This window comes from Oryctolagus cuniculus, chromosome 5 (assembly GCF_964237555.1).
Source record: "Oryctolagus cuniculus chromosome 5, mOryCun1.1, whole genome shotgun sequence".
Lineage (NCBI taxonomy): Eukaryota > Metazoa > Chordata > Mammalia > Lagomorpha > Leporidae > Oryctolagus > Oryctolagus cuniculus.
Genome location: NC_091436.1, coordinates 6,274,973 through 6,300,038, shown reverse-complemented (window position 1 = coordinate 6,300,038; position 25,066 = coordinate 6,274,973). Strand labels below are relative to the sequence as shown.

Genomic DNA, 25,066 nt, shown 5'->3' with positions numbered 1-25,066 from the left:
GCACACAAAGGTAAAATTACAGTAGAGCTGGTGGCTCATCATTGATAGAACACATTGGACAAAGGATGGAATATCATAATTGGGTACTTTTTATATCAGTGCATATGAATAGATAGTCTCATTTGGGTCCATTATGGGAAGACCATCCTGAGCAAAAAAGGTCAAGAATTCAGCATTTGTGTCTGCTTATCATATTTCTAGTGATACTTTTTAAAAATAGAAACTTCAGGGGTCAGTGTTGTAGAATAGCAGTTAAAGCCACTGTCTATGATGCTGTCATCTTATATGGGTACCAGTCAGGCTGGCTGCTGCACTTCCAATCCAGCTCCCTGCTAATGGCTTGGGAAAAGTAGTGAAAGATGGCTCAAGTGTTTGGGCCCCTGCACCCATGTAGGAGACCCGGATGAAGCTCCTGGATTCAGCATGGCAGAGCCCCAGCCATTGTGGCCATCTTGGGAGTAAACCAACAGATGGAAGATTCTCTCTTTCACTCTTTTCTCTCTCTCTCTCTTTCTCTGTCATGCCCTCTCTCTCTCTGTATCTCTGACTTTCGTATAAATAAATAACTTAAACAGAATAGAAACTTCAGGAGCATTCAGAACATGTTTACTTCCTGAGGCAGAATGGGAGATAATGTGGAGGACTCAGAAAGTTGTTTCTTTAAAAGGCTGACAGGACATTAGGAGACAGAAGAAGGGAGCAAAAGTAATTACTCTTCTAGGCTTCTTCTGGATTCTTTGACATTCAGTGTTTCTATGGCATACCTTAATAACACAAAGAACCCTGAAGTGAGATGGATAGGCATTCCCTTAAATATGCCAAAGTAACTGTGCGCAGCCATGCTCCAACCATGCAGAGGTTATACTTCTGGGTAACCCAAGTGACTTGATCTTTTTGGCAGCTTCTCAACTCAGTAGCTTTATATACAAGTCAAAGATCACATTTCATAACATGAATTTTCAATAAAGAGCTATTGACAACAGGTTATACCTGTTACAAAGTAAAATAAAAGCTGATCTCCCTCCTACAACACACATAAAGATGAATCTCTAGTATTAAAGATCTACATTTTTACACTAAAATTTTGGAAGAAATTTTTTTAAAAAATTAAAGGTCTTTACATAGAAATTTTTTAAATCAGACACATAAAGTATAAACTGTAAATAAAGGTAGGTTAATTTTTACACATTAAAATAGGAAATATTTATAGCCAATACCAACATCAAAGTTAAAAGACAAACTATAGCCTGGAAGATTATTTATAACTAAGTTAATCCAAAAAGTATTACTTTTCACTATGTACAAAATAATGTACATTGAAACAAATAGTGTATTCATAAGAACACTGGACTACAGTGCACTGTAGGCTCAGAAGAGGAAATACATGTTCAAATGGCCAGCAAATGTGTGAAGACGGTCAATCAATTTCTAAGCAGGGAAATGCGCTTGACATCTATAATGATATAAACCTTCACACCAATACGATTTAAAATTTAAAAGGCTGAAAATATTAAACAGTGTCTAAGCTGTGAGCAATTGAGGTGCTACAACTATCTAGCAGAGTAATTACTCAGTAGTTAGTAAATTTGAAGGTATGCATTCCTTTGAGCCAGAGATTCTGCTCCTAGGAATTGATTACAGAAATTCTAGTAAACATGCACAGAGAGACTTGCATTAGAATACTCAGTGCAGCATTACTGTGACACACACACACACAAAACCAGTAGAAAAACTTAAATCCCCACAATCGTGAGCATGACTATAACATGAGAATGAACACATCACAGTGTTGCATTGTGACAGAGTCATACAGTGGGATGTCAGCCATTAGTGAACACATATGATACAGCTCTACATGTACCCACACAGATGAATCTGCAAATATGGCTGAATAAAATCACTGGGTTGTAGAGTAGCACTCGGCCTTACAGTTCAGATGTCAGTTAAGACAACCTCTTCCCATATCCTAGTTCCTGGATTCAATTCACAGCCCTCGCTCCTTCTTCTAACTTCCTGCTAATGAGGACCCTGGGGACAGAAGCTTATGGCTCAAGTAGCTGAGTCCCTGCCACCCATGTGGGAGATCTGCATTGAGTATCTGGCTCCTGGCTCCTGTCCCAGACTCAGCTCAAGTCATTGCAGGCATTTGAGGAAGGAACCAGTGAATGGGAGTTGTCTCTCTGTCAGTTTGTCTCTGTCTTTATCTTCCTCTCTCTCTTGAATTAAAAAAAAAAAAAAGTTGGGTTACATAAAATAGGTAATACAGTGTCACTTATTTAAAGTTTAAAAGAATGCATATTACTAATATTCCACATTACTTAGGAATGGCAAATATATTTTAAATGGTATAAAAATGGATGGTGATGACAAATTTCAAATTCAGGAAAACATTTACCTCTGTGGGGAAGAGAGGAGCAGCTAAAACCAGAAAGTAGTACCCTGAGTGCTGAAATTTTACCTGCGATTTTTCTTTCTCTTGAGCTGCCTGGTAGGTGCATTGACATTTGTACACAGTTCCCAATCTCTTTTGCATTACTAAAGCACTTCACAGTAACAGTAACAAATACACATCCCCCTCTGAAGTTCATGGAATAGCTCCCATACAGACCATTCATTCATCTTTGATTTGTAAAGGAAATTTGACTTGTATTGGAAATCAAGATTGCTAACATCAGGTTGTGCAAAAGAACAAGCATACTAATCAAGTTCAAAGTCAGTAATACAATTTCCATGTATGCTCATTGCATTTCTCTATTTAGATTCTATATCTAACCTCATCTCGACTGTGAATTTACATGTATATTTTCAAGTGAACTTAACAGAAGAATGTGTCTTATCATATATTGTCAGATAGCACTGAGTGTCAAACACTGAGTCCCAAACTTACATTTCTGCTGTGTTCTCAATCCCTAACAATAGAAGCATAAACAAACTTCCTACTGGTTATCTACACTTAAAATTTATTTGAAACATTAAACCTTTCAAATAAAAATTTATTGGAAATCCCTTTCCTAAAAGCATTCTCTTTCTTCCACTTTACTCTGTCTCTTATGACATCAACAAATAATAGGTATTCAAGCCACATATCTATGGGTCACATTTTTAAAAAAAGAGATTTATTTATTGACTTTAAAGGCAGAGAAAGAGAGAAAGAGAGAGAGAGAGAGATATCCAACAGTTCCCTGTCCAGTTGCCCAACAACAGCCTGGACTATGCCAGGCCAAAGCCCAAAACTAGGAATTCTATCCATGCCTCCCACATAGTCTAAAGGAACCCAAATACTTGGGCCATCATTGGCTTCTTTCCAGGACGTGCATGAGCAAGAAGCTGTATCAGAAGCTGGTAGTAACCAGGCCCTCTGATACGACATGCAGGCATCCCACGCAGTGGCTTTATGCCATGTGTGAATCTGCTCTTGCCCACAGCTCCATGACCTGTTCATCAGCAAAATCTTTTTGAGTCCATTCTAAAGCATCACAGATATATACACTTTCCTCCAAAATCTAGCTTCCAAGATCCTAGTCAAGCCATGTCGTCTCTCCCCACAGCTAAAGATCAATCCCCTAATTTATCCCCTTGTATCTCTGTGTTCTAGTGACATTCACCTTCTTCATGGCTCCCAAACATGCTGCTCAGTTCCCACTTTTGGCCCTTTCACTGGCTGCTCCATGTATCTGTAGAACAGTTTTCTCCAGATATCCCCAGCATGGGCAATTTTGATCTCACCTCAGACATCACCTTCCAAGAGAACACCTTCCTAAATTTGTGATATAAGGTAGCATCACTAGTCCCAGCCCATGTCCTGTCATCCTGAGCTTGAGTAACTATTAGAAGTTCACCACTCTTCAGGTTTACTTGCTTTAACAGTTGGGCTTGAGTTCAGTTATATGTAGCAAAACACTGTATGCCGATGCACAACTACTATAGGTTATTATTCACAAATAACAAGAAGTCTGGACAAAAGCTGTCTAGGTTTGTCCAGGGGTTACATGTCATCCGATATCCAGGTTCATGGCATCTTTCTGCTGTCCCTTTAACCTGTGGCTTTTATCTTCATGATGTTCTGATAAAAAAAAAAGCTTTATTAACTTCTTCTTGTTCATGGAATGCAGTCTCCATGAGAACAGGGACCTTGACTGTCTTGCCCATCACTGGAAGAATGACAGCCATGTTAACAGCTTCATCAACATTATTATAAACCATGAAAGAAGCATTCAAATGTCCACTACTCAGGGATCTCTCCTGCATCCTGCAACTATGCATAATGGTCATACCCTCCAAACTCATTGACTGTATGGATTCTACCTGGATTTTTCTTTAGAGCCCTCAGTTTCATTTCTCTCTTACCATCCTGCCTGTCCAGGACTTAGGACCTCTCCCACCACAATCAGCCTACTAAGCAGCAGCCACCCACCCACTTCTTGTTTCTCTCACAGCTGTAACACATCTACCAATAAACTTAGCATATTATCTCTAATATTTCTCTGTTTTGTTATTGTTGGCACCTAAACAGAAAGCTCCATAAAAGCAGGGCAATGCCTGTCCTGTCTGTCAAAGTTCTCCCAGGTCTATGAGCCAGGAGCACTTGCTAAGGAGCAAACATCCCAGAAATATGCATAAAAAGAATCAAAGATTCCATCCAATGCCCTTAGTCTCATGGTCAAGTCCTCAGTGCATAGCTAGTCCAGCCTCTTCACAGTGAGGTCTCCTCTTCCCTTCATTCACACCATGTTACTGTAGTCCTAGGCTGTTTCAGCTCTCTGCATCAATTTGTATTTTACCATTTCTGCATAAAATGTTTACCCCTTTTAATATGGGAAAACGTAATATTCCATTCTTTTTTAGTATTTATTTTGAAAGTCAGAGAGAGGAAGAGACGGAAAGAGATCTTTTTCTTTTTAAGATTCATTTTATTATTTAGTTGAAAGGCAGAGTTACGGAGAGAGAAAGAGAGAGAGAGGTCTCCCATCCACTGTTTTATTCCCTAAATGGCCGCACCAGCCAGGGCTAGAACAGGCTGAAGCCAGGAGCCAGGAGCTTCTTCCAAGTCTGCCATGTGGGTGCAGGGGCCCAACCACTTGGGGCATCCTCCACTGCTTTCCCAGGCCATAGCAGAGAGCTGGATTGGATGTGGAACAACTGGGTCTAGAACCAGCATCTACATGGGATTCTGGTGCTATAGGTGATGGCTTCACCTGCTATGCTACAATGTGGGCCCCTAACTCATAATTTTCAATGAAGAATCACCTCTGCTTAGATGCCATCCTGACCCCACCGGGCACAGAAATCTGCCCCCTCCTTCACATAGCACTTTTATATTGGCAATGATAATAAAATGGAATTTGTATAACTAAATAAAAATTATATATATCATTAACATATGTAACCAAACACAGAGTGTTTTCAATGTTCCAGACCCTCTTGTAAGCCCTCCAAATATATTGTCATTTCACCCTCAGAACAACTCACTAAGGTAGGCTTTCAAACCTAAGCAATCCAACCTAAATAATCCATCAGCTGTGGACCACACATGTAATTGTCACCAGGTGAAAAGGCTATCTGAGGCAGTGCCCAAGCCTTATTCATGAGCCATAATGATTTTCAATAAAAGTGGTGAGTGAATATATTTTTAAAACAATCAGCTATACAGAATGGGAAGCGCAGGTTGAAGGGGACTGGCTTGAATAAGGGTCTTATGAATAAACCTAGGGATTTAAATGGTATATATGACTACCTAAGTCATATCATCAATGCTAAAATAAAAAATTGGGTTGCATTAATGGGCATGTCACACTTGTGGACACATCAGAGTTTTAGCATAGATCTGGCCAGTTCAAGAGTCTAGTGCTATACTCATGCTTTAAAAATGGCCACATAAACTTGCTGTGTCAAAGTGAGACCCAAACCACCATGTTTGTAGCAGCACTGATCACAATAGCCAAAATACATACTCAACTTGTTGTTTATCATCAGATGAAACAGTAAACCCTGAAAAACCATCAACAAATTATTCTTCAGGTTCCTAATATCATACCTTCTAGTATGTTTTCTATATAAATTAAGCCTTAGAAGGAAATGAAAATAGTATGTCAAGGAGACATCTGAACTCTCATGTTTATTACAGCAAAATTCACAATAGTCAATATATGGAATCAACCAAGGCACCCACCAATGGACGATTAGATTTTAAAAAATGTAGTATGTATGCATTGGAATATTATTCAGTCATTAAAAAGAGGAAATAAATCCATACTTAATGTATACTAAGCTGATCTTCTGTATATTAAGATAATTGAAAATGAATCTTGATGTGAATGGAAGGGGAGAGGGAGTGGGAAAGGGGAGGGTTGTGGGTGGGAGGGACGGTATGGGGGGGAAGCCATTGTAATCCATAAGTCGTACTTTGGAAATTTATATGCATTAATATGCATTAAATAAAAGTTAAAAAAAAAACAGATTCAAAAAAAAAAAAAGAGGAAATCTTGTCATTTGCAAATGCCCACCTCATAGCAACATGGATAGAACTGAAGGACCTTATGTTGTGTGAATTAATCCAGGCATGGAAAGGCATAAATATTGCCTGTTCTGTGGAGGCTAAAAATGTTAACCTCATATAAGTAGAGTAGAATAGTGGCTACCAAAGGCTGAGGAGAGTGGTGGAGGGCAGATGGTGAGAGGATGCTTAATGAGTACAGGGATATACTTAAATAGAAGGAATAACTTCTAATACTTGATAGCATAGTAGAGTAATCTGTTGACAAGGAATAATCAAACATTTCAAAATAGCTAGTAGAGAGGATCTGGGACATTCCAAACACAAAGAAATGATAAATAACTGAGGTGATCCCTATGCCAATCACCCAGATCTGATCATTATACATAACATATATGCAACAAAATATCACACGGGACCCATAAATATGCACAAATGTTTTGTGTCATTTAGAATTTTAAAAACATTTTAAAGTAATTAATTAACTTATCCCTATTTTCAAACAGTATTTAATATCTTTTTATTTTTTTCTATGCACTCACATTGTTTTTTTAAAATTTTAATGGAATGTTTTTAATAATTAAAATAAATAAATCATGGAGAGAATTTTTCCTTTACCAAAACTAAGTGTTACAGGGAAGTGGAACAAAGTATTTTTTATTTAAGATTTGTTTTTATTTATTTGAAAGACAGAGTTACAGAGAGAGGTCAAGTCAGAGAGAGAAAGTTCTTCCATCCACTGGTTCACTCCCCAATTGGCCGCAACAGCTGGAGCTGAGCTGATCCGAAGTCAGGAGCCAGAAACTTCTGCTGGTCTCCCATGTGGGTCCAGGGGCCCAAGGATTTGGGCCATCTTCTACTGCTTTCCCAGGCCACAGCAGAGAGTTAGATGGGAAGAAGAGCAGCTGGGACTTGAACTGGAGCCATATGGGATGCCGGAGCTTCAGGCCAGGGCTTTAATCTGCTGCACCACAGCATGGGTCCCGGAACAAGGCATTTTTTTTAATTATTTGCTACCAGTGAAATGATTGAATAATCAAAACACAATTTATATACATATTTTTAAAGCAATAAGATGCAGTTGAGGGCCAAGGACAGAGGTGACCTCAGCAACTAGAGATAATATAATGCAACAAACCATAAAGGTTGGTACTTAAGAAAACAACCTTTTCCTTTTAAAACACTCAAAATCAACATAAACACAAAAATTACAAATTTAATCTACAAAGTAAGAGCCACACAGCTAGCTTTATGTGGAGACTACAAAATGATAGATCATGTAAATTTAGTCTACTTATAAATTACAATGGCAATAGATTAATCATTTGAATAGGTCTTATAATGCATTTTCTCTTCAGAGTGCTTCCTGATCTTCTTGCCCTCTATTTAACATTCAAATGACTCACAACTCTTAGGAGCAATATCAAATTATTGTGTACCCCTTGTTAAACAAATTTAGAACAGTAAGTACTCATAAAATTGTTTCCAGCATAAAACAGTATATGCAGATATATTCAATGCATTAAACAAGAATGAAACTCCATTAGAACAGAATATGCTCTTTTCTTGAGCTAACAATCTACCATAGGATTTACATGAAAGGAGCTCCCACATTATGCCACACAACACAGTGCTGAGGTTTACTTTAAGAGGGAATAGGCAGTGTGGCCTATGGCAAATGTGCTCCTTTCTGGAGTGTTTTAAAGTGCAACAAATTTCAGGGTGAATCTATTGCACAGCAGAAATAAAAGACTTATCTTTTATGAACTTTATGAATTCTTCATAGAATTAAACTGATAATACCCTAAAATGTGCTTAGATGTCAGTCCTTTGCAGGTAAAACTTCATTTAATACTCAAAACAATCACATAGACAAGCAGGCACCATTACTATCTCCACTTTCTAGATGGGAAAAACAAAGGCTGGAGAATCCCATCCCAGACAGTCTGACTTTGGAATGATTCATACCTACTTCATTATACATTGCAAAGTCTAGTGGAATTCTAAGTAAGTGATTTCATCTTGTATATGACATTCCTGAAATTTTAACTCCTCTGTTATGAATGGCAATAAATGTATGGTTGAGATGACATCATCAAGCTCCCCTGGAATGGAAAAAAAATTCAAAAGGCATTTAGGCTTCCGCAGAAACAGCGTGCCATCTCAATGCCACTTCAGTGAGAATCAAATGAGAGGCAAAACAGGGAAACTGAGGGAGCAGAAGTTTTCTACTTAGGCAGATTCTGAAGTTCTTAATGCCCAAGCTTCCAAGAACACTAGAAATCTCTTAGACAAGTTTTTGTTTTTATTTTTCTCTTTTCAGAACAATGTTTTGATGAATTATGCATAAGCAGAATGCAAACGCAGAGATCAAATTCCCTTCGAGAGACTTAAGGATGTGAAAACGAACAGGAGATTTCCTTTGCAGAACCTGTACTGAGCTTGCAAAAGCCCACACAGTGGAAAAAGAGTTTGTGATGTGCTCCAGAACACAACATCAATGGCTTCTCACAGGCCTCATTTCTCCTCTGATGTCAGAATGTTTTATAATTTAAAAAGGAGAGCTCTCTGCCATAATTAGTCTACATATTAAATCTTATCTGAGTGAAACTTCTGAATGCAAATTGACCAGGCCTATTTATAGGACAGGAAACAGCTGATGGCAACATAAAATGCAATGATAGAAGGAAATTCTCAACAAAATGAGTTCTACACAAAGGTGCCCACGAAAGGTATAAAAATTCTTCCAAAGAATTGTATTCACAAAGGAACATGAATGTGCGGATACAGATGCACAAAACACTAAAATCCTATAAACAACTGCTACCAGAGCACTCCACTGACACTGACACTGAATCAAGAGTTTGCACAAGAGATTAGGAAGACGTGAGAGTCTGTGTCCATTCCCGTGAGTCTCTGTGTCCTCCGTGTTAGCACACAGCCGAAGAACCATCTCTCAGCACATCCCGTAGTGCCTGGGATAGCCCACTGTGACAACATTCTCTTACCTAAAGTCAATTTCACTTAATTAAATTTCTGCTGCTGAATAATTCATGAGAATTACATTCTTACTGAAAGCAAACCAATACTTAAAGAAAATAACACATGGTTTTAGGACACCAAAGTAGAACTCTCCTTTCCCACGTAACTGGTTTCTCTGTAATTGAATTACTCTGTGAAACTCATTTGACTTTACCATCCATATAACATATATACAAAGAAAATAAATAAAAACTCTTTTGAATTATTAATGAATGAAAGCTATGAACCAAACCTATACACACACAGAAAATGAAGGAGAGCATATATTCTCATTTTTATTCATCACAAATGAGTTTGTGGTATGATCTTCAAAAAAGCCTTTTCATATAAAATGTACTTTTGTTCTGGGACAATAATCTCAGGCTTATTACAATTACTTGGTAAAAGGGAAGAAGGAGAAGGCAGAATGTGGTGAATAATCATTTCATTTAGAAACTTCAGGGGAGTAATGTAGTAGGAACAGACACAGACTCTCATTTATTAAACTTTCCTCTGAAGGATGATATCCATATTCAACAAAATCTCCAACAACCTCAGGTCAACCTGGCAACAGGATTGGAGTCCAGTAATAAGACAACAGAACAGTATATCTGAAAGCAGGATTTCAGTGATCAATCACCAAGTTTCAGGATGTGCACTTGGTTTTGTTTGCCACGTTTCCTATGAGACAGGCTTTTACATCACATTCTCTGCTAAAACACAGCCAATGCAAAGGCTTGAGGCTTGGTTTGCTCCAGTGTTTCACCCCTTCTCACAATGCCTGCCCTGGAATCTGAGCTCGATAAGTACCATGGAAATATCTGTGAGACATAAACCTATTAAATAAATCCTCAGACTAGGTATCCTCAGCCTCCTAGAAGCTAAGAGAATCTCAACTTTCTTTTCTTCAACTCAGTGCTTATCCACAGAAATACTCAAAGACGCTTCCTAAGTCTGCAGGGGCACAGAAATGTCAAGAATCCATTTTAATATAAAAATAACACTTCTGAGGGTTCTGAATTATGAAGAGGGAGGTAAGTAATTCAGGGACTCTTCCTGATGGACGTATATAAACAACCAGACCTAAACAGATAGGGCAGGGGTCTTCCTGCAGGAAGCATTTGCTTCACAGGGATTATCATCCTTTGATTCTAGACTCTGATGCCCAACAGCACTCATGGGCTACTGTAATAATGTACCACTCCTTAAGAGGAAGTCAAGAGGGCCTCCACATTTACCCAGACAGAAGAGGCCAGCAGTGAGGTTCATTAGCAAGGAGGCCCCTCAGAGAAGATGCTGGTGCTGGTCCTGCAACGAGTGAGGTTGTCATTGACACAACAGTACTCTTACACACAAGAAATCACTAGCACTCTGAATATAATGGCATTCAGCCTGGCTTCCTTTTGTTTTATAGTCCGAGAGAAGAAAAAGAATTACACTGGCCATGTATACTGTCATCCGGGCAATTATTTTATAGACAAACAAGAATTCATGGCAGAAATGCATTCAATGCTCTAAATTCATCCAACCTCTGTCTTGTGTTCAATGGAAAAAGTAAATGAGTTTTTAGCAAATTTAGTTTACAAATGAAACCATTTTACCTAAGGTCCCTCTATTACATAAATGTATAATAACAATGAAAGGAAAACAATTTTTAACTGAATGTCTTCTCTAACCATTATAACCACAGTAGTTACATGAAATGCTCATTTATTTTGTAAAATTATAGTGCATGACTCTCAATTTTAAAAAATGTACAGCTGAAGTACACAATTGTCAGGAACTATTTGTTTTTGCTTAGCTGAAGTATTTGGTAAAGGCTTCGTAAACAAACAGTAAGCATGCCTATTCTGATTTATAAGGTACTGAAGATTATGCTTAAGAATTCAAGAGAGATACTCTAAATATTTCTGTTTTATTGACCCTACACTGCAAGTAGGAATTAGCCATTAAATATCTCTGAAAATCGGTTAAATTATTTTTCTAATATATTACATAAAAATCACTCATTTGTGTCTGAGTCTAAGTCCTGGTTCTACTTCTGATTTCAGCTCCATGCTAATGTGAACCCTGAGAGGCAGCAGGTGATGGTTCTAGTAGTTAGAGCTCTGCCACCTATGTGAAAGGCCTGGATTGAATTCCTGGCTCCCAGGATCAGCCTGGCCCAGCGCCAGCCTGTGTGATCATTTTGGGTGAACAAACTAGTGGATGGGAACTCTCTCTGTGTCTCTCTGTCTCTCTCTCTGTCTGTCTCTCTGCCTCTCTCTCTCATCTTCTACTATCTATCTAACTCCTAAATAAACAAAAAATAAAAATTTCTAAATAAGTTAATCTCATTCAGAAGCACTCTCAGAGACACACAGAATAATTTTTGACTAAATGTCTGGGCATTTAGACACATGGCACAGTCACATCAATACATAAAATTAACCATAAAAGCCAGGACATGAGAAATCTTGCTATAATTACTTAGTTCATAGCAAAGTTATTTTATTGGTATTCTCTTTATAATAAGGAGTTTGGCTCACATAAAAGCAAAATACATAACTGTTCACAATACACCTGAAATTTATGCTCTATGGAAGGATTCATCTAGATATTTATATATCCCTTTAAAAATATATATACACACTTGAAGAATATCATTTCATAAAGTAGAGAATTCTTGCTGTAAGTAGCACAGCACCTAAGTTTATTTTTCCAACTCTTCCAAGGTTTATGATATGATAAGATCTGAGTATGGAAAACCAGGAACATTAAAAACTTTAATAACTTAGGTTGAAACATATTATTTAATTGGCTATATTTTTGGTGTGCACAGTACCCATATTTCAAAATACAGGGCAGACCATATCCAATGACTAGAAGAATTCTTATCACATATAAAGTGTAATAAAATCTACATGCTATTGTTAGAAACAACATAGATTGTTTTTGTTACATCTGTAATTAACCTACCAAATTTTGAAACTTTAAAAACTGATCCAAAATGTTATGAGTACCCTGTATGCCCCTTGATTCACTTCTAACTACAGTAAATATTGTTTAATTGTACTCTGGAAAGTTGTTTTTTTACTTATTGTCCTTTTATTTATTTTTCCAACATTATTATTTATCCATTAATACAATTAGGTAACATTCTTCTGATAACAAAATTCACTTGTAGCTATAAAAATTAAATGATAGTGACATATTCTAAAAAGGCTTTAAATAATCAGTGATCCTTTTTAAAATATGATAAGCATAGTATCACAATCTCATAATTATGTGTTTTTCCTTTAATGGTATTAGGTGGTCTTATATTTTATTGGCATTATAAGTTCAAATACTCCTGATGATGTTGAAAAAGACAACTTCTGACATTTATGAGACTTTGATTAGAGCACCGTTTAGTGTAGAGATGTTGGCAAAATGGTTTATATATGAGTTTAATTGTTAAAAAGCAGGCAGTAACAAATTTAACTGTGAGTTTTACGGCTATATTTTATTTAGGTGTGTAATTGGCAGAATTGTAGCATTGTGTGATATGCTTTGATATCATAGAACACATGTTTACAACTATTTACTCACTGCTATTTAACTTCCCTTTATCATTACAGGTACTATACTTGCTAGCATAAGTACAACATGTATAACAAGAAGCTGCTGCTGAGAATAAGGAAGTGAACCTTGCCCATGAGCTACTCTGCATGTGTGAAAGTTACACACACAGCCTGGTACTCTGCATGTGTGAAAGTTACACACACAGCCTGGTACTCTGCATGTGTGAAAGTTACACACACAGCCTGGTACTCTGCATGTGTGAAGGTTACACACACAGCCTGGTACTCTGCATGTGTGAAGGTTACACACACAGCCTGGTACTCTGCATGTGTGAAGGTTACACACACAGCCTGGTACTCTGCATGTGTGAAGGTTACACACACAGCCTGGTACTCTGCATGTGTGAAGGTTACACACACAGCCTGGTACTCTGCATGTGTGAAGGTTACACACACAGCCTGGTACTCTGCATGTGTGAAGGTTACACACACAGCCTGGTACTCTGCATGTGTGAAAGTTACACACCCAGCCTGGTACTCTGCATGTGTGAATGTTACACACCCAGCCTGGTACTCTGCATGTGTGAATGTTACATACACAGCTTGGTACCCCGCAGGAGTGATGAACAGGCTTGCTGCTTTTTCCCTGTTTTATTCTCTTTCTTTCCATGTTTATCACAGGTAAGAAGACCACATGTATCATGGGAAGTAGGACACTTTTGAGAATAAAAGACGCCTCTATTAATAATTAGGATAACAGATGTATTCTGACAATGTCCTGGGCAAACTGAAACATACTTATAGTCACCCAGGTATCAGATAGTATCCCTCACACTGACGAGTTTCAACATCATTTAATAACTCATCCCAGGTTCTTTGTGACTCAGTAGCCTAATATCACTGTCTTATGAACATTTTCCTCATAAAAATGAGTTTGTCTTTTCAACTAGTGAAAGGGATTTGTAAGATTGTAATAGACCTGACATAACAACAATCAGTTCTTAGAGACTATATCCACAGGATACTCTGAGAAGCACTATTAGAGTATAATTATTTCTATTATTCACTAGTATGTTCCATTTTGTTATTTGCAAGACTTTATGAAATTTAAAGAGTTAAAGGAAAATGGAAACAAATATGGACATCAAAAAAACAGATGATCTGTCACGGATGGGAAGCTGGAAGAGATCTGCTTTTCCTCTTTCCTCTTGTAAGTACACTAAAAAGTCTGGATATTACTTATAATATAAACATATGGAGATTCTGAAAGGTAGAAAGAAGAATGAAGATTCACTAGGGACCAAAGGAAGAAAGCAGGGGTGAGTTCCTTCAGATTTCTTTTTGCCACATTATCCTGGACTGGAAGCTGAAAAAAAGTCAATCAGTATAGACAAAACAATAACAGCAAAATCTTGCCCCCAAATATCCTGCTATCTATCCAGAGAACCAGGAATGAGGCCATCTAGCAACACAGGAAACATTTAAAAAATAACTTACCTACTCTAGAAAAATGCCAGAGAAAAAATATGGCTTCATTCCTGCCCAGCAACACTAGCAAAGAGTGAGTGGAGGACCTAGGTTTTTAGATAAAAAGTTCAGTGAATGGGCTCAGTAGAAGAATGGAAGGTACAGAGGCAAAAGCTGGTGAACTGGAAGATGTGGAATAATAGAATTAACAATGTGAGCAACAAGAAAGGAGAACAGAAAAGGAAGAGAACTTCAGAGATCTGTGGAACAGTAACAGAACATTTATCATCTGTGCCGTGAGGGTGCTGGAGAGGATACACATGATCAACTGCTGAAAGAAATAGTAGTTGACAACTTTCCAAATTTTCCAAGACAATAAATGTAAAGATTTTTGAAGCTCTACAAACCCCAGACAGGAAAAATACAAAAGAAACCTACAGAAAAACACATCATAATTAAACTTCTTAAAACCAAAGACAGAAAATAAAATTTTAAAACAAGCCAGAGAATTTTTACACCTTATCAACAGAGATGAAACTATTTTTTAATGACAGCAGATTTTTCTTCAGAAACTATGAAGGCTAGAAGGAAGTGGCATGTTATTTTTCAAATATTGAAAGAAAAGAATTGCCAATCCAGACTAAATGAAAATACTACTTAGGACTGGGCGAGAAATCAATACATTCAGAGGTGAAGAAAGGCTGAGCGAATTTTTCACCAGAAGACAGACATACCCTAAAGAAATACCTAGAGGATATTCTCTGAACAAAAATGCAACAATAAAAGAAGGAAATTTGGAACACTGGGAAGAAGAAAACAATGCAATAGGTTTCCTTCTCACTCTTCTCTATTATTTTAATGTCATTCGCATTTGCCAGAAGCTAGAAAGAACTCTGCTGTTTCAATGGGCAAATGTTTAAACAAACTGCCCTATACCTACCCATACCCCAGAATACTACTCAGCAGTAAGAAAAGAAACAAAATTTATACACAGAACACCTTGGATGGGTATGAAAGGAATCATGCTGAGTGATAAAAGCCAATACAAAAGGTTGCCCTACTGAACAATTCCATTTGTATGACACTCTTGATGTGATGAGTACTAGATACTGAGAACAGATTGGTGGTTACCAGGATTTAAGGAAGGTGTAGGAGGAGGAGAGAAGAGAGTGTGGCTGTAAAAGGATAAGAGGGGCCCCTATGGTGATGAATATTCTACATGTTGACTACAACAATGCTGATAGTACAACTGCAACATGGCAGTCACCCCGTAACAATAGGGGATAATTACCAAGATCCACAGTGTGATGCCTGGAGCTGCAGATAGCATTGAACCTTATATTTACTGTTGTTTTTTTTTTTCCTACACATACATATTCTTGATGAAGTTTGAATAATAAATTAGGCACAGTGAAACATGAAGAATAATAATTCCAATAAAAGTTACAGGGATGTGGTCTCTCATCTCCCTCTTGAAAGAATCAAGATAAATGGTATTTGCAGGCTGCAATTAACTCTAGGCAACTAAAACCACAGGAGATGAGACCACAGATAAAGGCAGGCTACGCGCGTTTTCTTGCTGTGGCAGGTTGTTACTTTTGGGAAAATCAGGAAAAGGGCCTAGGACCTCTCTGTGTTATTTCTTACAGCTACATGCAAATTTACAAGTATTTCAGAATAAAATTTGATTGAAAAAATAGCAACTTACATGATGTAGCATGTTAAGCAACTGCTTGTAACATCAGCATTCCATTTTTGAGTGCTGGTTCAAACCCTAGCTGCTCTGCTTCTGATTCATTCCCTGCTAAAATGATGGCTCAAGCACTTGGGCCTCTCCTCCCATGTGGGAAACCAGGATGCAGCTTCTGGCTCCTGGCTTAGGCCAGGCCCAGAACAGTGGAGTTTTCTCAAACTTGCTTAATTAAAATTCTACTATTTGTATAATAAGTAAAAACCTGTATATACAGGGGCTATGAGTTTATTTATAAACTTTATAAAATTCTTATTAGTTTAAATGTCTAAAAATTATTCACACATAGGACAGTACTGTAAAAATACTTACTCCATTATCATTGCCTTAACTCTAACTTATTGCAGGTATAGTCTTCCAACAAGCCCTGGATTATTTAAGGTAATCTCTAAGATCCTGGAATAACTGCATAATGCTGATGACAATCATGCTGACGATGTTACAGTGGCTAACATTTTCATGGTGCTTACTATATGTTGTGCCTTTTCTGACAGCTTTAAATAAATTTATTTCCTACAAAATCCCAACAAGATAAGCATTATTATTACAAATATTTCTTATTTTATAAATCATAAAACACTCAATGAGGCTAATTTCTCTAAGTATTTAATATACATCTAAAAATTGGTCTGCCTTAAATTTGTAATATTAAACACTTGACATGACCTAACTTCTTAAGATCTAAATGATGATATAAACACTCTAGAGTATAATCCATACACTTAGAAATGGAGATTATATACCATGAAAATGCTTTTAATATGATGTTAGGTGAAAGATAATTAGAATATAAAATTGTATATTCGCACTGATTATGACTATCTAGAAGTCAGCTCTGCATAATGTCAAGGGCTAGGAAACAGAGAACAACGTGGGGATGAGAGAAAACTCCTGAACTGTACCACATTTAATTATGAGGGTCAGGGGATGGAGGGGAGGAGAGATGGGAGAGGTTAACAAGTTAAAAAGTTAAGGGATGAGAATAAGACACAATCTCACATTCTTGAGTGGATACTAGAGCCTTAATTCAAATCCCATCATGATGCCCTGGGTCCCATGGTGGTCTGTTTATGACCCCAAACACTGTAGAAGCAACAACCACTACTATGAAAGGTCTCCCAGCCCAAAGCTAGCCCCAAGTTCTGCTGGCCCACCGCTCGTAGTTATAGCTCATGTGAGTTCCATGTAAACAACTTATGCTTTCTCCCCATTGTAAGACACTGTTATCTTTTTAGGTTCGGTGGATCTTTTTCCAACAGCTTTCCTGCAAGTATTAGCAGGAAATTGCCCCAGGATGGGTCCTTTCCCTTCTGGCAAGTGTCTGTAATAGTTTAATAAGTCCCTGTACTGGAGAGATATCTTGGCCTCAAGAGTTTTATTTTAACAAAGGCATGGGATCTACTTCTCCTCCCTTTGTGTGTACATATCCCTGCCGTGAATCACTGACCTAAGCACATTACCTACTCCCAGGACTTGCGTTGCAACTCTGCCACCTGCTTTCACCAACCAATGAGCTAGACTGGGGTCCTGAGGGTCTCAAGGTCACTAAATCCAAAGCCACTTCTTCCAAACCATCCCCATCTTTTCACAGCATAGACGGTTCTTTAACAGTCCTACCTTCTTGAACCTTGCCTGTTTTCCAAACTCAATTCCATTGCTTGCCCAGTCTTCAACATCTCCTATTCCAAGCATATTCTGTGTCATTCCTCCAACTACGGCGTCCCACCTGAGGTCAGTTCATCCATTACGTCTTTCCTGTGACTCCGATCTGTTTTCTCTACCATTAAACTTCCTAATACTTATTTTTCAGTTGCAATAGGACAATGATTATGTTTGGCATCCTTATATTATGGCTATTAGGCTGTACCACACAAAACTGTTGATAATAATATCCTACAGAATGACAATCCCGTACAGTGCAACCTGACATTTCTTCCTATTTCAGAACCCCTAAGTGAAGAGCCACCTCCTTGAAGGCAGGGGCTGAATTCTGCTTTTCTTTTGGATCCCTGGGGCAGAAAGTGTTTAAGAAGTGTTTATCAAAACAAAGACTCTTAAATCAATAGATATATTTTGCATATGTTTGCAAAATGATTCATCTGTAGCAATTAGTCTAATGGAATACGAAGTAGCTAATTATTTTGCCAATCAGCTCAAAGGTTGGAGGTCAGTAGATTTAGAACCTAGATATTTTGGTAATATAAAACATTTTCATTCATGTTTTAAAATCATCTATTTGTGAAGGAAACATTCATGATTTAGAGGTTGGCAGGTACAGTAAAATGCTGTTCAGTTGACTGCAATTAAAAAATGTATCTAAACACTTTTCAGCACATGCACTTCCTTTATAACAACAAAATTCCTGAAAGCAGAAACACAGTGGTTTGCACACAGTGAGCCTGGGCTTTGCCACCACAAACAGGAGAAGCAAGGGAGGGTGACAGGAACAATTTGCATTTCTACAGCTCCTTCCTCTACTCAGATTCCAAAGGCATTTCACAAAGCAACAAAAATCAGGGCCCAGAAGGGACAGTGATAGGATGTAGCAACCAGGAGGGCCTCCCCCATAGCCAGACTCAGAGCCCCTGTACATGGTAGTGGTCCCCACACAGCTGTAAACATGAGAGCAATAAACCGCTTGTACAGGTCAAGAAAAGGATAAAACGTGTCTGGGATAATTCAACAGCCATCAGAAACATCCCCAGGAAGAGTCCATCCTTCCTGCTGCCCCAAAGAGCCCCTTTAGCATGCAGATTTTACTGGCCTGCTTCCCCAGCAAGCTACTGGCTGTCCTACTAGGTGACGGCACTGTCATAAACCCCCAATTCCCTCAAAAATCACCACTGAGCTGGGATGCCCTGGGAGCAGAGGACACGCAAGGCTCACTCTGCAGTCGCCAGAGGTCTGTTTGAGAGAAAATTTGACAGAACTTTAGGAAAACTGCATGCAAAGCAGCCTTCTGCTGTGCCCAGGCCTTCTCCTTTCCCCACCAGACTCTGGAACTGGTCAAGCGATTCTCAGGAGCTGACTATGGGTCTGAGAGGCACCTGCTCCAGTACACGCGGCGGCAACCCCAAGCGTCCTCCAGGGGTCACACTCGGGTTACGAATCCACACAGCGCAGTGACTGAGCAGCCTGATTGGGCACAATTTATTCGATTCCTTCTTCATTAAGATTCAAACGGAATAAGTAAGGTAGAAATTGAACAGACACAGAAATTGTGCCTTGCTGCTCCTGTAGTCAGTAAACATTTATTCACGGTGCCCAGCTCGCGGGCCGTGCGCTCTCTCCCCCTCACTTACAGCGGTGCTTCCAATCCTTACTGCTTGCCGTTTTAATGCATAATTAAGAAGGTCAGAATTAATGAAGCATTGTGGAGTAAAGTTCAAGGAATCCCCAGGCACTATTTATTCTATTAGATCTCGGGCATGAATGTCAGATTGGCAGCAGAAGCGGCATTGGCAATCGGGCTAGTGGTGTCCTGGGAGCAATCCGCCCGGGGAGACTCACCTGCACTGTTGACTCATCCCCAAGCTCCTTCCCTGCGAAGATCACACGCAACTGGTCAGCTGGAACCCCCTGTCGCTTAGCAACCGCCTCCTTGAGCTGGGAGATGCTGGTGTCAGAATCGACCTCCACTGGGAAACCGTGGCTGGAGTTGAACCTGACGAACACTGAACCACAGAAATGGGAAGAGAAAAGAAAGGCAGTGAGCCTGACTTGAAGCCCTCAAATCGCAGTGACAGCATTTCTGAACTGACTTACCCTCACCTGCCCTTCAACGAATGGCACACATTTTCTTTCACTTAAAACAAAAAAATAATAATGCTACTAATGCTATCTGGAGCAATAGTTTGAGGAAAAATGGAGTTTCCCAGTAGGATTTCCCTTTCATATATTAGTCAGTGACCCGCAAACCAAAATTGCACACTCCCTTTGACATCTATTCTGGGAAAGAGAGGGAGTCAAGCAGAACCCTTGCTTGATTGGAATTGTAAGATTCCCAGGAGTTCGTATAGGAGATTCAGCTCTGACAGCCTGTACAAACTCGCCCGCCATCCATAGGGCCCCTCCTAACAAAAAGAAAAGGCAGTATGCCAGCAGCACTCAAGGAGAAATGGAAAAGGTCCAGGCCACTTCACAGACCACAGTGAAGACCCTCTCGGTGCCGCAGCTGCTGCACAAAACGCTCCACTGGGGCTATGGACACAATCATTCTCCTTTTCTTTTGAAGCGTCTGACAGCACTGCTCTTTCTGCAGCCACTCTTCCCCACCGGGACCACACAGTCTTTTGCCTGCTGTCTTCTCACTTCAGTGGCCACCCCCTTTCAATGCCTCTCAAGCCAGAACTCTCCTTTCCACAACTTCGTGCACCGCTCTAAGTCAGCCTCTCATCAAATCTTTGCTAGATTCTTGCAGTAGCATCCAAACTGGAGTCTTTTTTTTTTAAAAAGATTTTATTTATTTTATTTGAGAGTTAGAGTTGCAGACAGATGGAGAGACAGAGAGAAAGGTCTTCCTTCCGTTGGTTCACCCCCCAAATGGCCGCTACGGCCGGCGCTACACCGATCTGAAGCCTGGAGCCAGGTGCTTCTTCCTGGTCTCCCATGTGCGTGTAGGGACCCAAGCACTTGGGCCATCTTCTACTGCTTTCCCAGGCCACAGCAGAGAGCTGGACTGGAAGAGGGGCAGCCGAGACTAGAACCAGTGCCCATATGGGATGCCGGCGCCACAGCGGAGGATTAACCTACTGTGCCACAGCCCCGGCCCCCAAACGGGAGTCTTGATCCATTCTTCTTCACTTCTGAAAGCCCCCGCACCATGCTACAAGAAGACTTATCAATCCAGAGTTCTGACCATGTCACCTTCTGCTATCAGATCCAGCAAAAAATTGATTTTGCAGATATTAATCCATTTTTTGTTGATATAAAAAAAGACACTTGAAGTTTTTCTTCTCAAGAAAAGAGGTTTATTCAGCTCCACAGTTTGGGAGGCTGCATGTTCAAAATTAGGCAGCTACATCGGTTTGGCCTCTCCGAGGTCCCCGTTGGCTGTCTCACAACATTGTGGACAAGTAGGAAGGAAATGGCTGCACACAAAAGAGGCCAAGCCCAAAAAGAGACCTCATTTTATGGCAACCCACTCTTGTGAGAACTGAGGTTCCACAAGAACTAAGAACTACATGAATCCCTTCCGAGTGTGATGCCTCCAATGGCCTAATTGCCTCCTAACTGGGAACCAAGCCTCCCACACACAGACCAGAGCCTTGGGGACACATTCAGCCAGAGCAGGTCTCCAGTGACATTTATTATGTGAGTCTTACAACACTTGACAGGTTCCAGGTAGAAGCAACATAGCACAGAGGTTCAAATCCATCTATATGCTCCTTTGTGGATTTTGTAGGTTTTGTAGCCTGAATATAAACATACTAACCCTCACTCTTTGAATCTCAGCTCTCTAATATTCTTTTATTTTCTTTAAAATTTATTTTATTTGAAAGGCAGAGTGACAGAGAGAAAAGGAAAGACAGAGAGAGAAACAGATCTTCTATCTACTGGTTTACTCCACATATGGCTGCAATGACAGGTGTTGGGCCAGACCAGAGCTTTCAGGATTAAGCACTGGGGCTACCTTCCACTGATTTCACAGGAGCATTAGCAGGAAGCTGCATATGAAGTGGAGCAGCTGGCACTTGAACCAGCACTCATATAGGATGCTGGTGTTGTAGGCAATGGCTTAACCTGCTGCACCACAACATGGGGCCCCAACTCTAATCTTGAACATATGAACAAACCATGGGGAATGTTATGTGACACATTAAATAAAATTTTGCAGTATTTCCCTAGTAACTTCTGGTAACTTTCCAAATAGTAAATATTTGCATGTGTCTCAGTTATTTTGGGTGTACATTTCATCTTCTTTAAAAGATGATAAACTCAATGCCAGGTAATTTTACTATTATTTCTCTTTTAAATATGGCATAATTGCCAACTTGCTCTCAATTAAAATGAGATGACCCACTTAATAATGATTATAATAAAATAATAATTACAATGCCAATAATCATCAGGTACTTACAATGTGCCCGGTGTTATACCTTAGATCTGGTCAGGTCACCATTATTATCCTGATTTAATAGAATAGTAAATGAGGGCCCAGAGAATTATAATCACCTTCCTAAGGACATCAACAACTTTTTTTAATCAGAATTCACATTCAGTTCAATCTAACTCTAATGCTCAACCCATTTTTATCATCACACACTGCCTGAAGACTTCTCAGATGAAATGTCCACATTCTCTTTCCTTATGATAAAAAAGATAAACAAGAACATCACAAGAGCTTTAAAACACAATTCAGATATTTCTTATATCAGCTGAAGATGGGGTTAAAAAATTTGATAGCTAAGAGCAAAGAATAGTGAACTGAGGCCATAAGATGCGGTGGAATAAAAATGGCACTAAACACAGGCAGGGGGCATAGATGACCACATCAGGGCAAAACCCTGATGTATTTGACCAGTATGGAAAATAGAAAAAGGAAGGACTAGAAGTAACAGAATTTTCCAAATATAGAAAACTCATGAAAAAATACCAATTACAGAGGTAAAGGTGCTTTTGATATACTTTTAAGTAGATTTCATCCCACACTTTTGAAAGTAGAAGAGAAGAAATAAAAATGTATTGGGAGCCCTTGAGGTACACTCACAGCATCCTCGGATCAAAGACCATAAGACAACCAATTCATCAGATAACACACAGAAGAAGGAGGGGGCTAAATGGGACAAAAGGTAGAGTCCCTGTTTTAAACGTGATTTTCTACTACTGTGAACAGATCTTTCAAAAAAGCAAAGCACCATAGGGGGGACATCAGAAGAAGCAGCTGGGAACCATATAAAAGCTACTACAAAACCAGGTAAAAATTCCAGGAGATCTAAAGTTGATGATTTTTCCCTAGGGGTTCAGATTGTAGGAATCCTACTGCAAATATAAGAATTATAAAGAAACACAAACCACCAAATAACTCTGCACAACAGCCTGTTTTATAAAACAAAGTTTTAAAGCTTACAATTGGGTTAATTAAGTTGCAATTTGGATGTCATATAAATACTCCAGAAATAATTTTTGAACAGTAAATACAATATATAATATGAATTTATTAAGGAAAGAGTAATAGGTATTTGACCTATTACATAATAGGTATTTGACCAAATAAAATATTTGCGAATAAAAAACAAATATCTTAAGAAAGTGACCCAGTCAATAATCATATAGCATTGTCTGAAGGTGCTACAGATTAATGGCAGTAGCATATATTGCAATGGGTCTCAACTTCCTTCCTGTATGTGAGAAATGTGTCACATCCCATTGGTTCTATCCTGTTAGCTTCAGCCAGGATTCTCCAAAGGACACCGCAGGGAAGCAGCCCACCTGCTGTCCCTCCTCCACTAGTTCTTTTAAAATCACAGAGCACAGAACGTTTTTTCCCCTCAAAGAAATGTTTTTATTTAATGAGTATAAACTTCATAGCTACAGCTTTAGTTCTATACTGATTCTTCCCACCATACCCACCTTCCCATCCTCAGTCCCACCCTATCTCTTCCTCCCTCTTCTGTTCCCAGTTCCATTCTCCATTAAGATTAATTTTCAATTAACTTTATACATAGAAGACCAACTCTATACTAAGTAAAGATGTTAACAAATGGCACATACATGCATTAAAAAACTGTTTGAAGACAAGTTTTACAGTTAATTCTCATAATACAACTCACTGAGGACAGAAGTCCTTCATGGGAAGTAAGTGCACAGTGACTCTCGTTGTTAGTTTAACAATTAGCATTCTTATGGGTGACATCAGTGATCACCTGAGGCTCTTGACATGAGCTGCCAAGGCTATGGAAGCATTTTGAATCCAGAATCTCTGTCAGTATTTAGACAAGGCCATAAGACAAGTAGTAGTCCTCTCCTCCCTTCAGAGAAAACTACATCCTTCTTTAATGGCTGGTTCTTTCCACTGGAATCTCACTCACAGAGATCCTTCATGTAGGACATTTTTTTGCCACAGTGTCTTGGCTTCCCATGCCTAAAATGCAACAGAACGTCTTTAGAACTGGTAAAAGAGAAATTTGAATATCTGTTACAAAAGATTTATTGAGATCTCAAGTGCATTAGAAAATTTCAAAAAGAGTCATTGTTTTAGGGACAACTCTCTCAGTACAGGGCAAGGATGTGCTTCAAATGTAGTCCTTTAATTTTAGTCACCTAGAAGAGGGAGAGTAAATAAAAGTGGAATCCATTGTGTGTACTATAAATAGGACAAATTAGATGGGATACAGGTGAATACTAGAAGAGTCACTGATTGTTCCGTTTTCTGCTCCTCTTCATGATGGACAGAAAATGTCCAGGGACAGAGATATGAAAGATATTTCAGCTTGTCTCCATTTTCTGATATTTAATTAAGTCTCCAAATAATTATTAAATGCAGTTATAGTATTAGTAGAAATAAACACCATATAATAGGCATATTCAATAGCATCAATAAATATTTTAACACCATGATAAGAAAAAAGATATAAAACATATTCACACTCAATTTCTACATTATCCCTAACCACGGTTCACAAGTCCTAATTGGCAAGGAAGTAACTGGGAGAGAACAGGGTTAATGAATACTTTTCAAGGCTATCTTATTCGCCCATTCTGATCAGAGCATAACATTTTTGAAACTTATTTATTTATTTGAAAAGCAAAGTGACACAGAGAGAAAGAGACAGAGACAGAGCTAGAGTTCTT

At 38.8% G+C, this 25,066-nt stretch overlaps 1 protein-coding gene across 8 annotated transcripts in view; it reads right to left on the bottom strand.

Moving 5' to 3' along the window:
- The window catches only part of PRKN (parkin RBR E3 ubiquitin protein ligase), a 1,400,595-nt gene that overhangs the window by 1,102,063 nt on the left and 273,466 nt on the right, over positions 1-25,066 (bottom strand). For all 8 annotated transcript variants that reach the window (XR_011388432.1, XM_051855168.2, XM_051855165.2 and 5 more), the window contains one exon: positions 19,784-19,947. Coding sequence is in view for 7 of the 8 variants with exons in the window: in XM_051855168.2 (XP_051711128.2) it covers positions 19,784-19,947 (164 nt within the window). In the remaining variant the exon portion in view is untranslated. The remainder of the gene's footprint in view (positions 1-19,783; positions 19,948-25,066) is intronic.